Source organism: Phocoena phocoena, chromosome 5, assembly GCF_963924675.1.
Source record: "Phocoena phocoena chromosome 5, mPhoPho1.1, whole genome shotgun sequence".
In the NCBI taxonomy this organism is placed as follows: domain Eukaryota; kingdom Metazoa; phylum Chordata; class Mammalia; order Artiodactyla; family Phocoenidae; genus Phocoena; species Phocoena phocoena.
The window spans coordinates 48822090-48841318 of NC_089223.1; the positions used below are offsets into that span (position 1 = coordinate 48822090).

General features: G+C 33.2%; 1 protein-coding gene across 3 annotated transcripts in view; it reads left to right on the forward strand.

Annotated features, from left to right (window-relative positions):
* ANKRD17 (ankyrin repeat domain 17) overlaps positions 1-19229 on the forward strand; it is a 159346-nt gene that overhangs the window by 98398 nt on the left and 41719 nt on the right. For 2 of the 3 annotated variants that reach the window (XM_065877900.1, XM_065877898.1), the window contains 7 exons: positions 3233-3381; positions 10434-10545; positions 10678-10823; positions 14128-14270; positions 15033-15246; positions 15755-15930; positions 17016-17178. In XM_065877900.1, coding sequence (XP_065733972.1) covers positions 3233-3381; positions 10434-10545; positions 10678-10823; positions 14128-14270; positions 15033-15246; positions 15755-15930; positions 17016-17178 — 1103 coding nt within the window. The remainder of the gene's footprint in view (positions 1-3232; positions 3382-10433; positions 10546-10677; positions 10824-14127; positions 14271-15032; positions 15247-15754; positions 15931-17015; positions 17179-19229) is intronic. The other variant, XM_065877899.1, reaches the window with a different exon arrangement.

Consider the following 19229-nt stretch of genomic DNA (forward strand, 5'->3'; position numbering starts at 1 on the left):
ACTTTAATCTTTTAAAAGAATAAAAGAAAATGAAATTGTATAGTGTTGAGATATTTAGCTAACATTCAGAAACTAAGAAACCAGCTAATGAGACAGATTTTGTATTTAGAAATTGCTCTAAAGTTTCCTAGTCTTCTTTTAGTATCACGTCAACAATAGTATGTGGAATGAAAGTCTCTGCTAATCTTAGAGGGTACAGTAACTACATCGGAAAAAATGCTATTAATTGTTAGTAAGAACTACAAATCTTCTTATATTAAGAAGTATACATTTTTCCTATAGATTTGAAAGTTACTACTAATCACCATTAGTGGGTTATAATAATTGGGAATGTAATTTTAAAAACAGTATATATCTTATGAAAATTGAAGCACAGTAGCTCCAAATGCCAAATTTGATATTACTTTCATGGCCATTAATCTAGATCATAATGGTGTTCTTTATAATATGTCAATTCAACTACCAAAGAATGTGTAGAATTAAATGTTATTTATTCAATTAAATGAAGAATGGACATTCCATACCGATGAATATTAAAAATTTTTTGATATGCTATCAGAATTTACCTGATGTTCTTGGGCATAGTTCAGTAATGATTTGCCAGTTGTATAATTTTTATGCTGATCAGAATTATCGGAGGTTTGTAAAGTAGTTTTTCTGTTGATTTGTTTACCAAACGAAAACAATTAAATTCTCCCTATGTGTTCCAGGTGTTTTCATATAAAATTATTTTTTAAAGCTTATAACTTCTTAGGAAATATGACAGATACTTGTCATATTATAAAAATACTTTACCTGTTTATTCTCATTTATATGGGGAGAGGAGAGATGGCCAGAAGAAAGAACAGGATTAAAAACATCCAGCTACCTCCCTGCAACCCATTCCTGCATCATGCATGTGCACGTGCACAAACATACACATATACACTCACTTCCACAGCCTTTAAACTTCTTCTATGGTAGTAATTGTTATTTCAGTTGACTAATGACCATTTCCATTTTTCTTTCTTTGGGTTTTTTAATATCTTACAACTTCATTAGGCTCAGTCTTCCTTCTCTCCTTCAGCGTAATGTCTGTTCTTTATTCCTTAGTCCCCATTTATTAGACTGCTTTTATAAGATTCAGTCTCTTTTTCTCTAGTACTTGGCTGGTCAGAATCTTCTATCTTCCTTGGTTTCTGTACTAGCCAAAGCAAAATCAGTTCCCTATTTAACCAGTCTTAACAACTTGCCTTTGCTGTGCTGTCAAGTTCCCTCTTTCCTTACCTGACGTTAAAACTTCTTTGAGCATCTGGTTTTCCCTCTCTGACCCTAAAATGAAGTTCCACATGTAAAGATCTGGTCTGTACCATGGTTCCTTCAGGTACCTACATATTTACAATTGTTACTTTTAATTGTAGAGAATGGATGAGTGACAGGCAGCTATTTAGTTTTAGTAAACCAATATCATAGGTACCCCAAGGGAATTAAATGAGGGAATTGATTTTTCCTGTCTCCTTTTAGAAGAGGTGATAAGAACAACCAGTTTGACCAAAAATAAGAAAACTAATATATTCTTTAAAAGAACTTATTCAAATTGAAATGTAAATTATAATTTAGTCATTTAACAATAAACTTAGATTTTTTTGTTCAGTATCACGAAATAAAATTCAGTTTTTTGGACAGATTGGTGTTCATTCTGTTTAAGCTAATTTTGTGTTTAGCATTTTCATTTGTGAAAATCAGTCTAATCAGAGGAGAATATGGAACCCATTTTAAGAGCCATAGATTTTATATGGTCTTGAAATTTATATCTAGAATGTGTACATTTGAATTGTCTTGATCTTTTTCTTAACATACAAAACTGTCAACGTGGAGTAACAATATCAAGGTCATTAGATGATTAACATGTTAGTGTTGAATACATGCCCTTTTCTATTGATCTGGATCCCTAAGGATTCAAATAGTGTGTTTTGTTTTGTTTTGTTTTGTTTTGTTTTGTTTCCTCCTTTGTTCTTCCTTTGGCTTTTAAGTGGACTTAAAAATGTATAATTTTAGAATGTGTGTTGCTATAATGTATAGTGTATGTTTGTGCCTGAACTAAGGATTTCATGTAAAATAGATTTCTTAATTGACAATTGTGTTTATAATTGTTATGATAAGGTCTATTTCAGTTTTGTTCTTGGTAGGAGCATAACCTCTTTTGCCTGGTTTCAGATACAGTTGTGAATCATGATTGTTTTCTGTCTGATGTAGTTGATAACTACATTGGTAACATACATCCACACTACTGTTGATCATTCAAAGATTAATGCCCAGACTCTAGTGCTATAGCATTTTTAATAAGGGGGAAAAAGGATTGATGTTCACATGGCAACTCCAGAAGTGAGTTGATGAGGGAATAAAGTACCCTCAACTGCTACCACCTTTGGAATTCTCCCATCTCAAGTACTGACCTAATTAGCCACTTCTTAATTTGCTTATTTTGATGAAAATAATATCATGGCAAAATTATACTTAGAAGAACTAACAGTAATCTATATTTGAAGGCTGATTGCATGCATACATTTTTTCTACCCTAATATTTTAATTTTGTCTCCTAAGTCAGTGTGATTGCTAGATTGATTGGTGAGCGTTTTACGCCCTTCAGAATAATTCTGTATGTGAGAAACTATTTCTGTGTGAGGATCAAATTTTTATATATATATGCTGTCATACTGAGGGCCACCCCCTGTCTGCAGTTAATAAAAGAATAGGAAGTATTTTAAATATTCAATAGCGAATGTCCCCAAACAGTGATATTACTTTCATTAGTTCTAGAAAATAAGGTGTGAAATTGGCAGGTAAAAGACACATTTTCTCCTTCTTAACTTGACTATTTTAACTTTTATTCCTTTTCTGATTAAGAAGATATAATGGATAACCATTTGCATATATATTTAATTTTAATTCATAAAAATAGTTTTGTTTTCAGGGTTATTTTGAATTAAGGTTTTGTGACTACATACCATAAGAGGGGAATTTGTTTTTCATATGGTTTATTGTTTAGCAAATGGGTTACTCTCAATATATATTTAAATTTTGGTCTGTTGTCCAGTGTCAGAAATAACCAGGAAAATGAGTTATTAGTGCTATGGCAGTCTACCTGTAGATATTTTGTTTTTAAAGATATTTAAATATTTTCTGACAACTATTTCTTGCTGTTACCTAACAATGTTTCATCCTTATTAAGTACAGTTATTTTGTTCAACAGCAGTCAGTGGAAGAGCATCTGCAATGTCAAACACTCCTACCCACAGTATCGCTGCTTCCATTTCCCAACCTCAGACTCCAACTCCAAGTCCTATCATCTCTCCTTCAGCCATGCTTCCTATCTACCCTGCCATTGATATTGATGCACAGGTAAGCTCCAAACTCAGGAGTGATAGTTTTTAGCTGGAATTATATCATCATTAGAAACATTAATCAGTTATTTAAATCATCTTAGACTGCTTTGTCTCTGGGCAAAGACCTGAGCCACAGTTATAAATTAGAATCCACATTTAAAGAAATAAAATACCGAATACAGATTATTACTGATAATTATTGTGAAGATCTGGTTTCTGATGTCATCAAGTAATCTTTTTTTCTTAAACTTTAGTTTAAAAACGGATGTAAAAAGAAAGAACTTATTTAAGATTATGTATTTTCTTCTAAGCTTAAATTAGAAGATGTGTTTTAAAATTCATATTGGATTCTATTTATATAGCATATATACTCAGTTACATTTATATTGTCTTTGAAAATTCTGATCTTGCTGACTGAAATATGTAGTAAGTCTATGTGTCTGTTTCTATAACACTGTTAAGTTTAAAAAACAAGTTTTTTAAAAGAATTAGTTTACCATGAAATGTCAAGAGCAAAGTGAGGTTGGAAAAGAGAAGGTAGCTTGTGTTGTGTCCTGAAGAAATGCCAAGCAGCCTAGCTTAGAAGACTGCTGAATGAGGTAAGGGTATGTGGCTTTCTTCAGGACTGAGAAATGTTTGAAGTTTATTTAGTTTTGTGTTTTGATTAATGCCTGATGGAGAGACTAGTGTGAGGGTGGTGGTGTACATTATAAAACTTGCAGTTTTATAAATGATCACTTCTTTATAAGCATCAATTTTAGGGAGGGGGGATGGGGGAGAGGGAGAGAGAGAGAGAGAGAGTATGTGTGTGTGTGTGTGTGTGTGTGTGTTTGTATTATTGCATCCTTAAGGGCCTGTACTATTAAGCTATTGAAATAAAGCCTCCTTTTCATTAAGATGTTTCTTGGTAATACTATGAAAAAGGAATTTCATTTCTGTTCTTAGTTGCTTCCCTTATTTTATATGAGCTAACTTTTTTTTGAGCACCTAAAATAGTTAAGGGCTTTTTTTAAGGAATAACTTTATTCAATCTTCAGATTACACATATAAGGTAGCTACTCCTAAACACCCATTTTCCTGACGAAGAAACCTAGACTAAGAGAGAGATTAAGCATTTGGCTTACAATCACTTCATTTAACTAAGAAATGGTGGGGCTGGAGTCAAACTTCGGTTGGTTTGACTTCAAAGGCACCCTTCCAAATACCATACTATAGGGCTTCATTTTTAGTCTCATAAAAAAAAGTAGACATTCATTTGGTGAACCACAATGGTTTACATTTCATATTGACAGCATTATAGAATTGGATTGAACTTATTATTGAATTTGCATTATTTTCCTCTAATCTGTTTTGCTCTGAGTCTGTTAATGTTTTAACCAGAAGTATATTTTCTAATTTTGTGAGGTCAAAAATTGATCCATAAGCAAAAGTAAAAATTCACCAAAATATAAAGGGTTTCTTCTTTTTTTTTTTTTAATGCTTTAAAATAAAACAGCCACAAGGACTTCCCTGGTGGTCCAGTGGTTAAGACTCTGCACTTCCACTGCAGCGGGGCAGGTTCGATCTCTGGTTGGGGAACTAAGATCCCGCATGCTGCATGGTGCAGCCAAAATTAAATCAATTAATCAATCAGCTACAGAAAAGGTTCCATCAAGGATGATCATGATTTTATTGAATTTGAGATTATAGTGATAATGAAATTTTATCTGACTATACCACTCAACCAACCATAAATTAATTTCTGAGAAGTTACATATAAATACTTTTAAAAAGTTAATTTGAACAAACGATGTACATTTTAAATGTAGTAGACATACTTATGTAAAAAGATTTGACTATGGTTCCTTAAAAATCTGCTTCTTTATCTGGTCTTTACATTGAGGCTTTTCAGTTGGGTTAGCCTAATAAGAGTTACAATACTTTTCATGGAGTTTACCATAACTGCTTAGTTAGAAATTTCCTGTTTTGGAACACATAATACAAAGTAATTATTTGGAAATAATTGTTCACCATTTTTTCTTTAACCTTCAGTGTTAGTTTTTTTAACTTACTAGTTTTTATGATACCAAGAAGGTACTTAAAGTGATAAATACAAAGATTCTTTTATGCTTAATCCACCTGAAGTTTTTTCTAGATTCTCAATACAAATTCCATGAGATTTTACGTAATGGATATTTTGGTTTATGTGTGACAGTGCTGTGCCATTACAGACAGGTGATATGATGAAAAAGTTAATACTAAGATTCTTCCTCTATTTTGAAAGATTAAAATTCCTCTAATAATTGGATCTTCCATTTGTTTATTTAACAAAACTTAACATGTACATTTTTTTTTTTTTTTTTTTGCGGTACGCGGGCCTCTCGCTGTTGTGGCCTCTCCCGTTGCGGAGCGCAGGCTCCGGACATGCAGGCTCAGCAGCCATGGCTCACGGGCCCAGCTGCTCCGCGGCATGTGGGATCTTCCGAGACCGCGGCACAAACCCCTGTCCCCTGCATCAGCAGGCGGACCCTCAACTACTGTGCCACCAGGGAAGCCCAACATGTACATTCTTACTCTTACAGATACTTACTTCTTTAACTTAATCTTTGTAACAATTCCATGAAGTAGGTACTGTTGCTATTACCATTTTACAGGTAAGGAAAGAGGCCTTGCCTAACAGCCAATTTTTTAGTGGAGCCAGCTTTCAAACAAACAAAAATAAGACTCTGGGTCTAAAATCTAGAAAATGGGTCTGCCTAGATAGCAAAGGGTCATGTGTGTTTAATCTTTACATCTGTTTATCATATTTCCTTGGCCATACGGCATATTTACCACAAATCTTAAGGAAGAACAAAAGAGGTGTGATTTTTTTTTTAATGCCTCAGTATATAAGTCTCTTTTTCTAAATGCTAATGATTTTTGAAAAATGGTCCTTTAGTTGATCATTATAATAGGGAACTAATATTTTAAACAAGGATTAGCTGGAATCATGTGTGTAATTTCTGGCCCTTAAAGAATGCTGACGATAAGAGTTTGCATTCTTTATAACATTCCTCAAATCTTACATTCTATAACTAGAAATCACCCTTGGTTTGTGTGCCACAGGCTCTCCACCTCTCATGTAATTGTTTTATTGAATTAAGTTTGGATACTATCAAAACTTTTAAGTTTAATACTACACACTGTGCTGTTACCAAAATTTATTTTAGGAAACGTCAATAAATGATAGTTTGAAGTAATTATTTGGGACTGTTTTACTATACATTCTGCTAACATAGCTCTAATCTCTTTTTATTTTGCTTGAGTGGTATAATAAAACTTATACCTGGGTACTCTAGATATGGAAATTAGGAATCACATATAGATTTTTAAGAACTATGGTTTTATATGAAACAATAAATCTCGTTGAAGGTTAGAGCTGAATCCCCTGAATTAATTAAATATTTTCTGTATTTTATAGAGTGAACTTTTTATTAACTCTGCTAGCCGAAAGTGAGAAAGAATTAGTTTTTCTCTTCATAGGTTCTAAAACCTGTGTTCTGGCATGAACTGAACTTGTGTTCCAGTTCTGAACTGCTTGACATTTTATTCTCAAATTTCTAAAGACTTTCCTTAAACTTGGAATAACTTATTCTAGCACATCTCAAAAATGAGAAAAATAAATACCTCCTCATGTAATTTTGCCTTTTTTTCCTGTTTTTAATAATTAACATGTATCCATTATCTTTTAAAGAGGTAGATGTTAAATTTAACCTACATATCAAGACTGAAATTGTAGAGTATGTAAAATTATGTTTTACCTTTAATGGTATAAATGTCATTGGTATTTCTCTTTTCTTCTGTTTTTGCAACATGGAAAACAGTTTCACCACGATTTAATGAGAAACTAAGGAGCCCAGGAAAAAACTCATTTAACTCATAATAGTAATATGAAATACTCTGCCATTAAAGCATTCTACTTTAAAATGCATGCATTCGACTTGTTTATATGAAGTGTTTTAAATAGGTTATGTACTGTCTTACTGATTTTTCTCATTTATTGAATGCCCTAAAGTGTCATCCTTTTTAATCTTACACATGACCCCTAACGTGGTTAGAGAATGAGATATTTGGGACTATGGAGGTCTAAAAAATATTCAGCCCTTTAAATCCTAATAGTTTTCAAAGTAATTTATTTAATTACTTTAAATGAAATGAATAGATACACTTTTTTATAGTTCAGATTTTTTTTTCACTTATATTCTAGCTCATTAAAAGCTGCCTTTTCCTTTACTATTTCATTTGTCTTATGATTCTTGCTTGTTTTTTTATCTTGTAAAATTGAATAGTCATGCTGGTAATTTACAGAATATTTTTACATTGAATATAATTTTATCATTTTTTATAACCCTGAATCATCATAACATGTTATGATACAGAATGGTATATTTTATGATATTGTGAGCTAAATGGAAATTTTCTTTAGAATATAAACCTGGAAAGCTCTTAACAAAGCTCTGGGCATCTTTTTCCTTTCCAGGTTTCTCTTAGATATATGACCAAGAATGTGACTTGGTAACCAGTATAGTAACATAACTTTAGTGTTACTTTGCCTTCTAGAAAGTCTTCACCTACATTTCACTTCCTTGATTAGAAATATTCAAAACACCTGTTTTCTTTAATTCAAAACTACCTGCATCTTATCAGTAGTTAATTTTAACCCAAACTCCTACTTCAGTTAAATTGTTTCTTGATATATTGCAAATCAGGATATTTCTTACCATTTTGGGAATGTGTAGTATATATTTGGGGGAGCGGTGAAAGTCTCACTTCAGAATCTTTAAATTCTTTCATTATTGTCTTAAAAAGATTGTTGTAAATTGCTTTAATTTCACCTTAATGCAGAAATATAGTGAAGTTACCTACTTTTAAGTTGCCCAGGGAATTTGACTAACCTCCCCCTCTTCTTCAGCTTTAAATATCTTTTCCTTCAACTCTCACATTGTTCATATTTATTTCTCTCTTAGTTTCAACCTAAATTTGCCCTGTACAGTAACCTGTAAACTCCTAATGAGCAGAGCCTGTATTTACTTATCTTTGTCAGCGCTAGAGTATCTAGCAGAGTACTTTGAATATAAAAGGTGCTTAATAAGTCAATTGAATTGATGTTTTATAATGTGGAAAAAAAACCCAAATTTTACTGATCCTCTGAAATTTTCCATGCTTACCTTTTCCAAATTTCGTTTGTCTCTTCATTCTCTATTATGATTGGCACCAGTTTCCTGAATTACTCTTTAACCCCTAGAAGACTTCTAGAAACCTCATAAACTTTATCATAAAGTTGACTCTTTGTAATAAAGATTACTCTTCTACTGATTGTCTATACTAACATAGAGAACACATAATACAGATAGACTTAGCATTCTGTTCACCTCAGTCAGCTGTGCCTTAGGGCTGCTCTCTGATGTAAGAGGGTAAGCAGCATTTTGTTATCGATGATCTTCTTGGGTTTTTTTACACCAGTCTTTACCCATTGTTAGCATGTGTGACCATCGGAAGGTTATTTCTCTGACCTTTGTCTCCTTTTCTCTGAAATCAGATTCCTTCCTTATAAACCTGAAATAAATATAATATTATATAACACAGTAAATGTATATTTCATTTATGTAATCCTTTGTTTTATTAGTGATAGCTTTTATTCTATGACCCTTACAGCTACTGTCATTCATTCAACTTAACTATCTTTTATTGTTTCCTAGGTAAGACATCACTAATAGGTAGAGAATGCAAACATAAATAAGACATGTTTATTACCTTCCAGGAATTTATAGTCCCCTGAGGGTGATAGACACATAAGTAATATTAACATAAGGAAGACTGGGGATAAATGCTGTAATAGAGGTGAACATGTAAAAGCAGGAAGATGGCTTAGACAGAGCTATACAATAAAAAAATAATGCAAGACTCATATAATTTTATGTTTTCTGGTAGCCACATACTATGATAGAGTGTGACCACTGGTTAAATCTATTATTGGTCACTATCACTGGCATAAGTCAGAAGTAAACTGTATATAAACAGTGTCATGTCTCAATTATAATTGTGTTTGTCTTTCAAAATGCATTGTATATTATATTTTTTTGTTCCTTTAAATTTTTAGGGGCTTTGTTCCTCGAATGCAGTTAAGTTACTTGGAAATAATGTTTTCATTTCAAGACTTGTTTTTCAGCTTTGTTAGATGGGTCCAAAGTAGCTAATTTGGCCTAATGGCTGAGGATTTTTCTTGATATTCTGTGTGTTTTGAGGGTCTTTCTGCTCTGGCTGTGGGAACCAAACTATTCCCAGTTCTGTGTAAGCTCTAGGTGTTGTTCAGTCCCTTCTGGTAGTCTTTCCCTGGCCTCCAGTAATTTTTCTTATGCACGTGTGTTGATCAGAGCTCAGCTGAAGACTCAAGGGGAGCCCTCTGCAGATCTCTGGAGTACCCTCTGTATGTAGTGCCTTCCTCTCCAGTAGTCTACCCCATGAATTCTAGCCACCTTCACTTCTCCAAACTCTCTTTTCAATGCAGGGAGAATGCCAGGCTCTGTTTGGGTACCCTCTTCCTGCACTTTAGCCTGGAAACTCTCCAGGCTATACAATAAGTTAATCATTTCTGTCCTCAGTGATCACTGTCATGTGTTGCCTGTCTAACTAACATCATTTCAAATAGTTTGTCTTTTTTTGTCGTTTGGGATGGGAAGATAAATCTTGTCTATGCTACTCCATTTATGGGTAGAAGGGAAAGTGAGTCCACAGTAGTATTTCTTAAAACATGTAGTTGAAAATAGCATATGGTTGAAAATCATATTTTTTTCTTCTTGCTTGCTTTAAGAATTGCCCATAAAGTTCAAGTATTATTTGTAGTGTAAAAAAATCACAAGTTGACCATTTGTGGGGGAAAAAAAAGAGGTTACTATCCAAATGTTTGATATAGTAGAATGGTATATGTGTGTGTGTGTGTGTGTGTGTGTGTGTGTGTGTGTGTGTGTGTGTATTTGGTATATGTACATATTATGTAATTGATGTTAACATTTTTAATTGTCTAATGAGCTAATCAACAATTTTTTACAGACTGAGAGTAATCATGACACGGCACTAACGCTTGCCTGTGCTGGTGGTCATGAGGAACTGGTACAGACGTTGCTAGAGAGAGGAGCTAGTATTGAGCACAGAGACAAGAAAGGTAAGGCCTACTTTTGTTAACTTTTCTTCTGAATTATTTGTGTTCTGTGACGAAATACTACTTGTAGCCCTATTTTGATGGACAACAGCACTGTTTCTTTGCTTAGCTAAGAAGATCTTTATTTTACTTCAGGTTTTACTCCGCTCATCTTGGCTGCTACAGCTGGTCATGTTGGTGTTGTGGAAATATTGCTGGACAATGGTGCAGACATTGAAGCCCAGTCAGAAAGAACCAAGGACACACCGCTATCTTTGGCTTGTTCTGGGGGAAGACAGGAGGTATTGTCCCCAAGTGTAATTTTTTTTTTCTCTCTGTTTAACAGATGTGCACTTTAATTTATATGACTTTGTGGTAACAGTGGACAGACATTAAGATTTATCACAGTAACTGAGACTATAATCTTTTAGCAAAAGGATAAGAATTAGTGTTATAAACTGTCTTGCCAGAAAAATCATACATTGTTTATTATCCTACTCATCTAAAAGTACGAACTGCCATAGGAATCCCTCTATATTGCATTCAGGCTAAGAGAATGATTAAGACATCCCAAATCAAATCAGCAAGCTCCTGATAAGTGGGGCTTATATTCACTCATCTTTTCCTGTCCCAGAGTACTTAGTGTGAAAGGTACTTAAGCTCAGCCTCTGTTTGCTCAATTGTGTGTCTTCTTCGGACATTTAATAATCAGTTGGATAACCTCATTCTTCTGGCATTTAATAATTAGTTGGATAACCTCATTTTAAATCACTTTTTTAAATCCAATTCTATTCACCAGTCGTGCTGTCTCTATGGATTGGTAACTTCTCAATTAGGGAGTTGTTGAATCTTATATTTAGGAAGCACTCTAGGTCGTTCCAGGTGAGTTTCCTACCCTCAGCTTAAAAATCTTTTTCTTTTTTATTTCACCATTCTAATTATTTTCTGTATTCCACAGTGGAGGTGATTCTATCAGTCAGAAATGTAAATGTTCTGTTTTTGATATATAATGAAAGTAAAATTTTGACTTAACTGAAATTTTCAATCACTGTGTGGTTTGAAATCATACTTGTCTCATAACATTTTTCAATATTGAATCAAAAAGAAATCAATTGATTTTCTTCCTTTCAAAGCAATGTTAAAGCCTATAGCCTACTGTAATCTTTATGTATTCTTACTAAAATGTAACAGATGAAGTAATAATAATTATAGAAGTCTTTTAGGGTAATAATTTTGCCTATAACACTCTTGCTTTTATTTGGTGTCATTAGAACAGTAAAGTATTTTGAAGTAATTAATAAAATATTAGAAAGTCATTTTACTATAAAATCACAAAATAATTCTTTTATATTGAATGTTTATTACTTTTGGGGAATAGACCATTCCCTCTGAGAGATAACTAGGGTCACTTATCTTTGCATAAAGGAATTAAGAAAACTTTAGAAATTTGATTAGGGTTTTCTACTTAATTGCTTAAGGGACTCTTTGTAAAATAAAATAGCCTAATGCCAGTTTGGGGGCTTGTTTTTATGATGTTGTTACATAAGCCAGTTAGTCTTACTGGCTCTAAAAGCAAAAATGTGATAGAAAGTCATCTAAAATTAGTCATAGCTTCAGAGAAAGATAAGAATCATATCGCTTATACATGGAATCTTAAAAAAAAATACAAATGAACTTATATACAAAACAGAAATAGACCCACAGACACAGAAAACAAATTTATGGTTACCAAAGGAGAAAGGAGTGGGGGAGGGATAAATTAGGAGTTTGGGATTAACATATACACACTGCTGCGTATGGAATAGATGACCAACAAGGACCTACTGTATGGCACAGGGAACTATACTCAATATTTTATAGTAACCTCTAAGGAAAAAGAATCTGGCAAAAAAAAGTATGTATATGTATGTATAATTGAATCACTTTGCTGTACACCTGAAACTAACACAACTTTGTAAATCAATTACACTTCAATTAAAAAAAAATTTTTAATGAAATTTAAAAAAGAAAATGCTTATGAATGTGAACTTAAAAAAACCCAAAAGACAAAAAAAAAAATAAAATTGGTCATAGCTTTATTCAAACGAGTAAAGTTTTAGCTGGTACTAAGGCAAAGCACTGTTCATTAACATTTATTTATTTCCCAGTTAGATATATTATTGACAGTAAGAGCAAGGATAAGTGCTATGAGCTTGAGCAATCCTTAACTTCCTTATGCCTCATTTGTAAAATGAAGATAAGGTGCTAGTACCTGTGTCAAAGAGTTGTTTTGTGCATTAAATGGCATAATAGACAAAAGATCTATGAATGGCACTTAAATAAATGCTAAATATTCTCAGCAATCAGGGAATGCAAATTAAGACCCCAGTGGGATACCACCAGCCACATCCACTAGAATGGCTAAAATTATAAAGATTGACAATACCAAATTTTGCTGAGGATGTGCAGTAACTAGAACTCCTTGTTGATGAGAGTGTAAATAGTACAACCACTTTAGGAACAGGTTTGGCAATTTCTTAACTAAACATGCACCCAGAAATTCTGCTGCTAGGTGGAGCCCATGAGCAATGAAAATATATTTCCACAAGAAATGTTCATAGCAACTTTATTCAGAATTGCCCAAAACTAGAAACAGTAGAGATGTTTATCAGTAGAAGGGATAAAGCAGTACATTCACATAATGGAATGCTACGCAATACACACAGTTGACTTTCAAACACTCTGTGATTCATTTATATGAAGATCTATGGTAAATGAAACTAATCTTTGGCTAGAATTGACTGAGAAAGAACATGAGTAAATAACAGATTTAAATTAGGTTTATGCGTTTCTCGATACAAATTAGGTTTATGCGTTTCTCGATACTCAGTGAATATACACTTAAGTTTTGTGCATTTATTGAAAGTTACAAATTTCACCTAAAAAAACCCTAAAAAGCCTAAAAGCAAATAAGAGTTTAGTGCATGGTACACATGCTGATGTGTTTAAGGGAAATTGCAGGTGTCTACAATTTACTTAGAAATGAAATGCATCAAAAAATGATGGACAGACGAATAAATGTGATAAAGTAGGTAGAGGAGAATGTTAATGGTAGAATCTAGGTGATGACTGTATGTAAATTTTTTTCAACTTTTCTGTGTGCTTAAAAATTTTTATGGTAAAATGTTGGGGGAAGATAAGTGTTAGCTTTATTCCAAAAATGTTTTTAACATTTAGTTTTTGATTTTAAGTTTAAAAAATATTTTAAGGACATTTACATGTATAAATGAAAAAATCTTATTCTATTTTACCACTGTGTGGTGGAATAATACAGAAATACTAATTTCCAAAACAGCATTGCACAAGAACACATGAGGTCAAGATCTTTCAATGAAAACACTGTGCCATTTCAACAGATTCCAAAATGGATTTTACTTGAGAAACGATTCCTTTATCGGCCTCTAAGACCTTTTGCTTTCATTTGAGACTGATTTTGTGCAAAGGATGAATGACTTTCCCCTTCTTTTGTTCTACAATAAAGCAGAAAAAAAGAGAAATCAGAAATATACACCTTGCAAGTTGTCTCACCATAAGAAGAAAACACATTTTTTCCTTTTCTTTTTCCAGGTGGTGGAGCTATTGTTAGCTCGAGGGGCAAATAAAGAGCACAGGAATGTTTCTGATTACACACCTCTAAGCCTGGCTGCTTCTGGTGGCTATGTGAACATTATCAAAATATTACTAAATGCAGGAGCTGAGATTAATTCTAGGCAAGTTTTATTCTCTCTCTCCAAGTCCCTTAAGAGTGTCATGTTAAAGATATTTGTAGCACACTTTTTAATGCCATATTTAGGAAATGCCTTCATTACAAATTTAGAATTTAAGTGTTTAAAATTGGTGACATAGAACTTGAAAAAATTATCACTTTATTTCTTATGATAAATGTAAACACATCTGTCTTATGTTTTTATTAGCAAGCAAGTATATACTTTAGAATGGAAAGTTCATTTTAATAATGACTTAATAATTTATCACTTTCAGCCCAAGTCATTATGTTGAATGAGATACAGAAATTATTCTAGTTCTGGGTAGTAAAAGATTTGTAGTGTAGTCTTGGTAATATCTCAAAGATTTAGTAGGGCTGAGAAGAATGATTATTTTAAATAATTCTGCAGAATAAAGAATCTTAAATCCTAAGATAGAATTCTGTATTATCATCTAGTTTTTCTGGGACATTTAAAAAATATATTGGGCTTCCCTGGTGACGCAGTGGTTGAGAGTCCGTCTACCGATGCAGGGGACACGGGTTTGTGCCCCGGTACGGGAGGATCCCACATGCCGTGGAGCGGCTGGGCCCGTGAGCCATGGCCGCTGAGCCTGTGCATCCGGAGCCTGTGCTCCGCAACGAGAGAGGCCGCAAGAGTGAGAGGCCCGTGTACCGCAAAAAAAAAAAAAAAAAAAAAAATTTTAATAAATAAATAAAAATAAAAAATATATTTTTCCCTTTGTTCTCCCCATACTTCCACCCCCAGAACTGGTAGCAAATTGGGCATTTCTCCTCTGATGTTAGCAGCTATGAATGGGCACACAGCTGCCGTTAAGCTCCTGTTAGACATGGGCTCTGACATAAATGCTCAAATAGAAACCAATCGGAACACTGCCCTTACCTTAGCCTGCTTCCAAGGAAGAACTGAAGTGGTTAGTCTTCTGCTTGATAGAAAAGCAAATGTGGAACACAGAGCTAAGGTAAGAAAAAGTCTGAGATTTACCCATGGGTTTATTGCTTTGACATTTAAGGTGTACATTAGCAATATGCTAATTATACTTCTAGTACTTTGTAGTAACATTTATCTCTTACATATATATTTAAACAGAAATCATTCTGTATGACTCAGTTAAGCATTAACTCTTGAAATACCTCAGCAATAGATTTTTATAGGTAATAATGACATTGGGGTTATCAGCTGAAAACTATGTAGTATTATGAAAGAGAAGAGAGGGAGCATTTATTAAGTGCCAGTTATATGCCAAGTACATGTGTCTTAAAATTTTTACCAACAAATTGACATTAGGTAGAATCATCTGCTTTCAGTAGACCTCACTGTAACTGAGAGAGGTTAGCAGTGTCAGTGCTGAAATTTAGTCGTGAATTTTGTAATAGCTGTACCGTATTGCTCCCCCAGATCGTTGTTCTTTAATATTTTAGTACTTTCTGGTCTCTTACTTGTTGTTTTTTATTTTTCACCAAACCTAGACTGGCCTCACACCGCTAATGGAAGCTGCCTCTGGTGGATATGCAGAGGTGGGCCGAGTTCTTTTGGATAAAGGTGCTGATGTTAATGCCCCTCCAGTGCCCTCCTCGAGAGATACAGCTTTAACCATAGCAGCAGATAAAGGGCATTATAAATTCTGTGAGCTTCTCATTGGCAGGTATGATGCTACCATACCCTTCATATATGAACATGGTATTACTAGTGATTACTATTCTCTGTGCAAATTGAACTATTAAAAAATCAAATGTGATTACTTCTATAAACTGCAGTGTATTTTTTTTATGTTTTAAACCTATCTATTATTTTCCACCCATCCAGAGCTATGCTGCATTGTTTAATATATTTCAGTGCAATCTAGAAATACTTCTTTTCTTCCTTTTTTGTCTATGTATACACTTTTAAAGTACTATAATAAGCTATTTGAACATCCAGCTATTGTCATCCATATTCACATCTCCCACACAGTTTTGCAAAGATATCACCTTAAGTCTTGTAAGTCTGGCAATAATCTAAGGCTTCATTGTTGATTTTCTTGTTCTGTAATTAGGGCTTTTAAGAGACAGTTATGGAACTGTTCAAGATATGAGATAGAGTCCAGGATATTTTTTGTTTTCAGTCACTTAAGAGTTACTTGCCAGTCTTTCAAAGTTGCTTGTCTGCTAAATTAGATTTCCTACTTTAACAGTCTGAAAGACTTTTGCATGGTGTCCTAACAGTAGTAATTAGTAGTAGCTACTATCAACTAGTTATTTACCGTGAGTCTTATCTACCATGATGCCCACTGAGTGCTAAACCTTCATGTTATTTTAAGATTCATTCTTTTATGAAGCCATATAATATAAATACATGAATACAAATAATCTGAAAGATATAATCACCTCATAGGATACTGTTTGTGCTCTAGGATACTGTTTAATATATTATGATATTAACAGGATGTATCATTTTTCACTAAAGAAAATTTTACATTTTCTCAGGATTTTAAGCTCAGAATTATGCACAGAGTCATTATTTTTAAAATAAGAAAAGCAATTATTGATATATCATTAGTTTTGATTCAATGGCTTTTAATTTGATGACTGGAAATTCTTTGTAATGTAATTCTGATAGAGAAATATATTTTAGTCCTATATATTTTAAACAATTTTTTCCTTTACAAAATATTTTCACAAAATTCATAGTTGATTTTTATTATTATCTGTGTCATTTCATTTAAAAGTGATATTTGTGTCATTCATTTAGGGGTGCTCACATTGATGTACGTAACAAGAAGGGGAACACTCCATTGTGGCTGGCAGCAAATGGTGGACACCTTGATGTGGTTCAGTTACTGGTGCAAGCAGGTGCAGATGTGGATGCAGCTGATAACCGCAAGATAACTCCTCTTATGGCAGCATTTAGAAAGGTAGAAGTCTTTCATCCTCAGTCACTTGGATATTTTTCACTTAGGCTAGGAAGTGCATAATTTAATTATCACTAAAGACTCTCATTTTACGATCTAACAGTAGTGATGAAAGCAGTAAAATAATAAGCAAATAATCACTCTGATGGCAACACTGAAAGGTAGATACAGGTATGCCAGAAAAGCCATTAATAGTATCCATATTGGATGTCAAAGCTAAGTAAACTTTTAAAAAGTTGTTCGAATAGTATTTTCAAAATCTAGTTGCAATCTTAATCTTTCACAAAATATAAATCCAACTAAGAGTAATTAATTACTTGTTGATGAATGAGTGTTTTCTTGTATTAGCACAGCAGAGAAAAGTTTAGCTTAAATTGATTTCATTTTTAATTATTCACTTTAATTTCTAGGAAAAAAAGGAAAAATGAAAATTCAGCTGCCAGTATTTGAAACCTTCAGAAGTAGAAATAAATTTTGTGAAATTGAAACTTTCTGTAATGCATAGCACAGAACTGTGTATAAGTAATTTGATTTAATGTTTTGGTTGATCTCTTAAATGCAGGTCTGATTTGTTATTGGGGAAGCCAGACTACTATTCCAGGGATTATAATTTTGAGTTTTGTCATTCTGTAGGTATAATTTTGAGTTTTGTCATTCACGTAGGTAAAATCTCTTATAGACTCCAAATTACTTTGTTGTATTGAAAATTTTTAATATATAAATTGTAAAAAAATCATCTTTTCCTTTTTTTCTTATTATTCTCTCTGACTCTTGTTCTTTATACCACCTCCTCCCTGGGTGTTCTAGACTACCTTCCCACTGACTCTCTGAATTTTTTTTTCCTTGCTAATCAAACTTATTCTCAGTGGCTACCTACCTCTTCTCCAAGCAAGCTAGCATATCAAGTTTATCATCCAAACCATTTCACTATGTTAGTATCCTCTTCAAGTACCTTTTCATGTCTCCCCAGTCTCTGTAATCCTTTGAAATCCAATCTTAGTTTGTTATTCAAAGCCCAATCTAGTGCTTTTAGAACTCATCTCCCATTGAGTCCCTAATGTGGAGTCTTCTCCTTGCTTGGTCTTTTGTCATTGTCTCTCATAGCACCTTTGTTCTCATCTTGGGAATGCCCATGTCCTTCCTCATTCTTCCAAAATTACTCATTCTTTGGGTATAGTGTAAATCTCCCCTTCTATAGAAACTCTTCCCATTCCATTTGAGTTCACATTGAGATATCTGATCTCTTAAAGGTTGTAGAAATTCTACAATTCATTATTATCTTTATCATTTATTTTGACAAATATATATTGTTATTACCTTAACATCTAACATGCATATATCTCATCTTTCCAAATAGACTTAGCTCCTTAAGAAAGGCACTTATCTTTTATACTCTTTGTATTCATTCCATTATTTTTCTTAGTACCTACCATGTACAACTGTAATTGTAGGCATATTACATTGTACAGATTCCAACTGTTGCTTTTTGTACAAAATGTAATAATCAAGGATCCACACACAAAGTCAGGTAACTGTATGAATTGTCCCATATAAATAGTTTAAATACTATAGAAGTGTTGGTGAGATATCAAGGAAAGGTGCAAATGGCATTTAAGCTATTCATTAAAAGATAGGGATAGTTCAAAAGGATGCAGATGAGAAGGAAGAAATAAATGCAATAGAGGAAATGTACTAAATATAAACAGATGTTTATTCATCCGTTTATATGTGTTGTGTCAGTAATAGTGTGGATTAGAGAAAGTAGAGAGCCTCTTGAAGGCTGGTCTAAAGATCTTGAACTTAGTGAACTGTGTTACAGTGAATAATATAATCATCGCTCAAGCTTTAGGAAAGTGTATGTTATTTCTTTTGCACTACCTAGTATAGTGCTATGCATTCAGTTTTTATCTCAAAGAAAGAACAAAATTGTTATTTCTACTCTTTTAATGCTTAAAATTGAAGCACGATACTCAGTTCTAATGAATTAACTAGGAAAAAAAGATGAGGTTTTTCTTTTCTTTCACACATATCCTGCATTTCTTCATACTGACTTT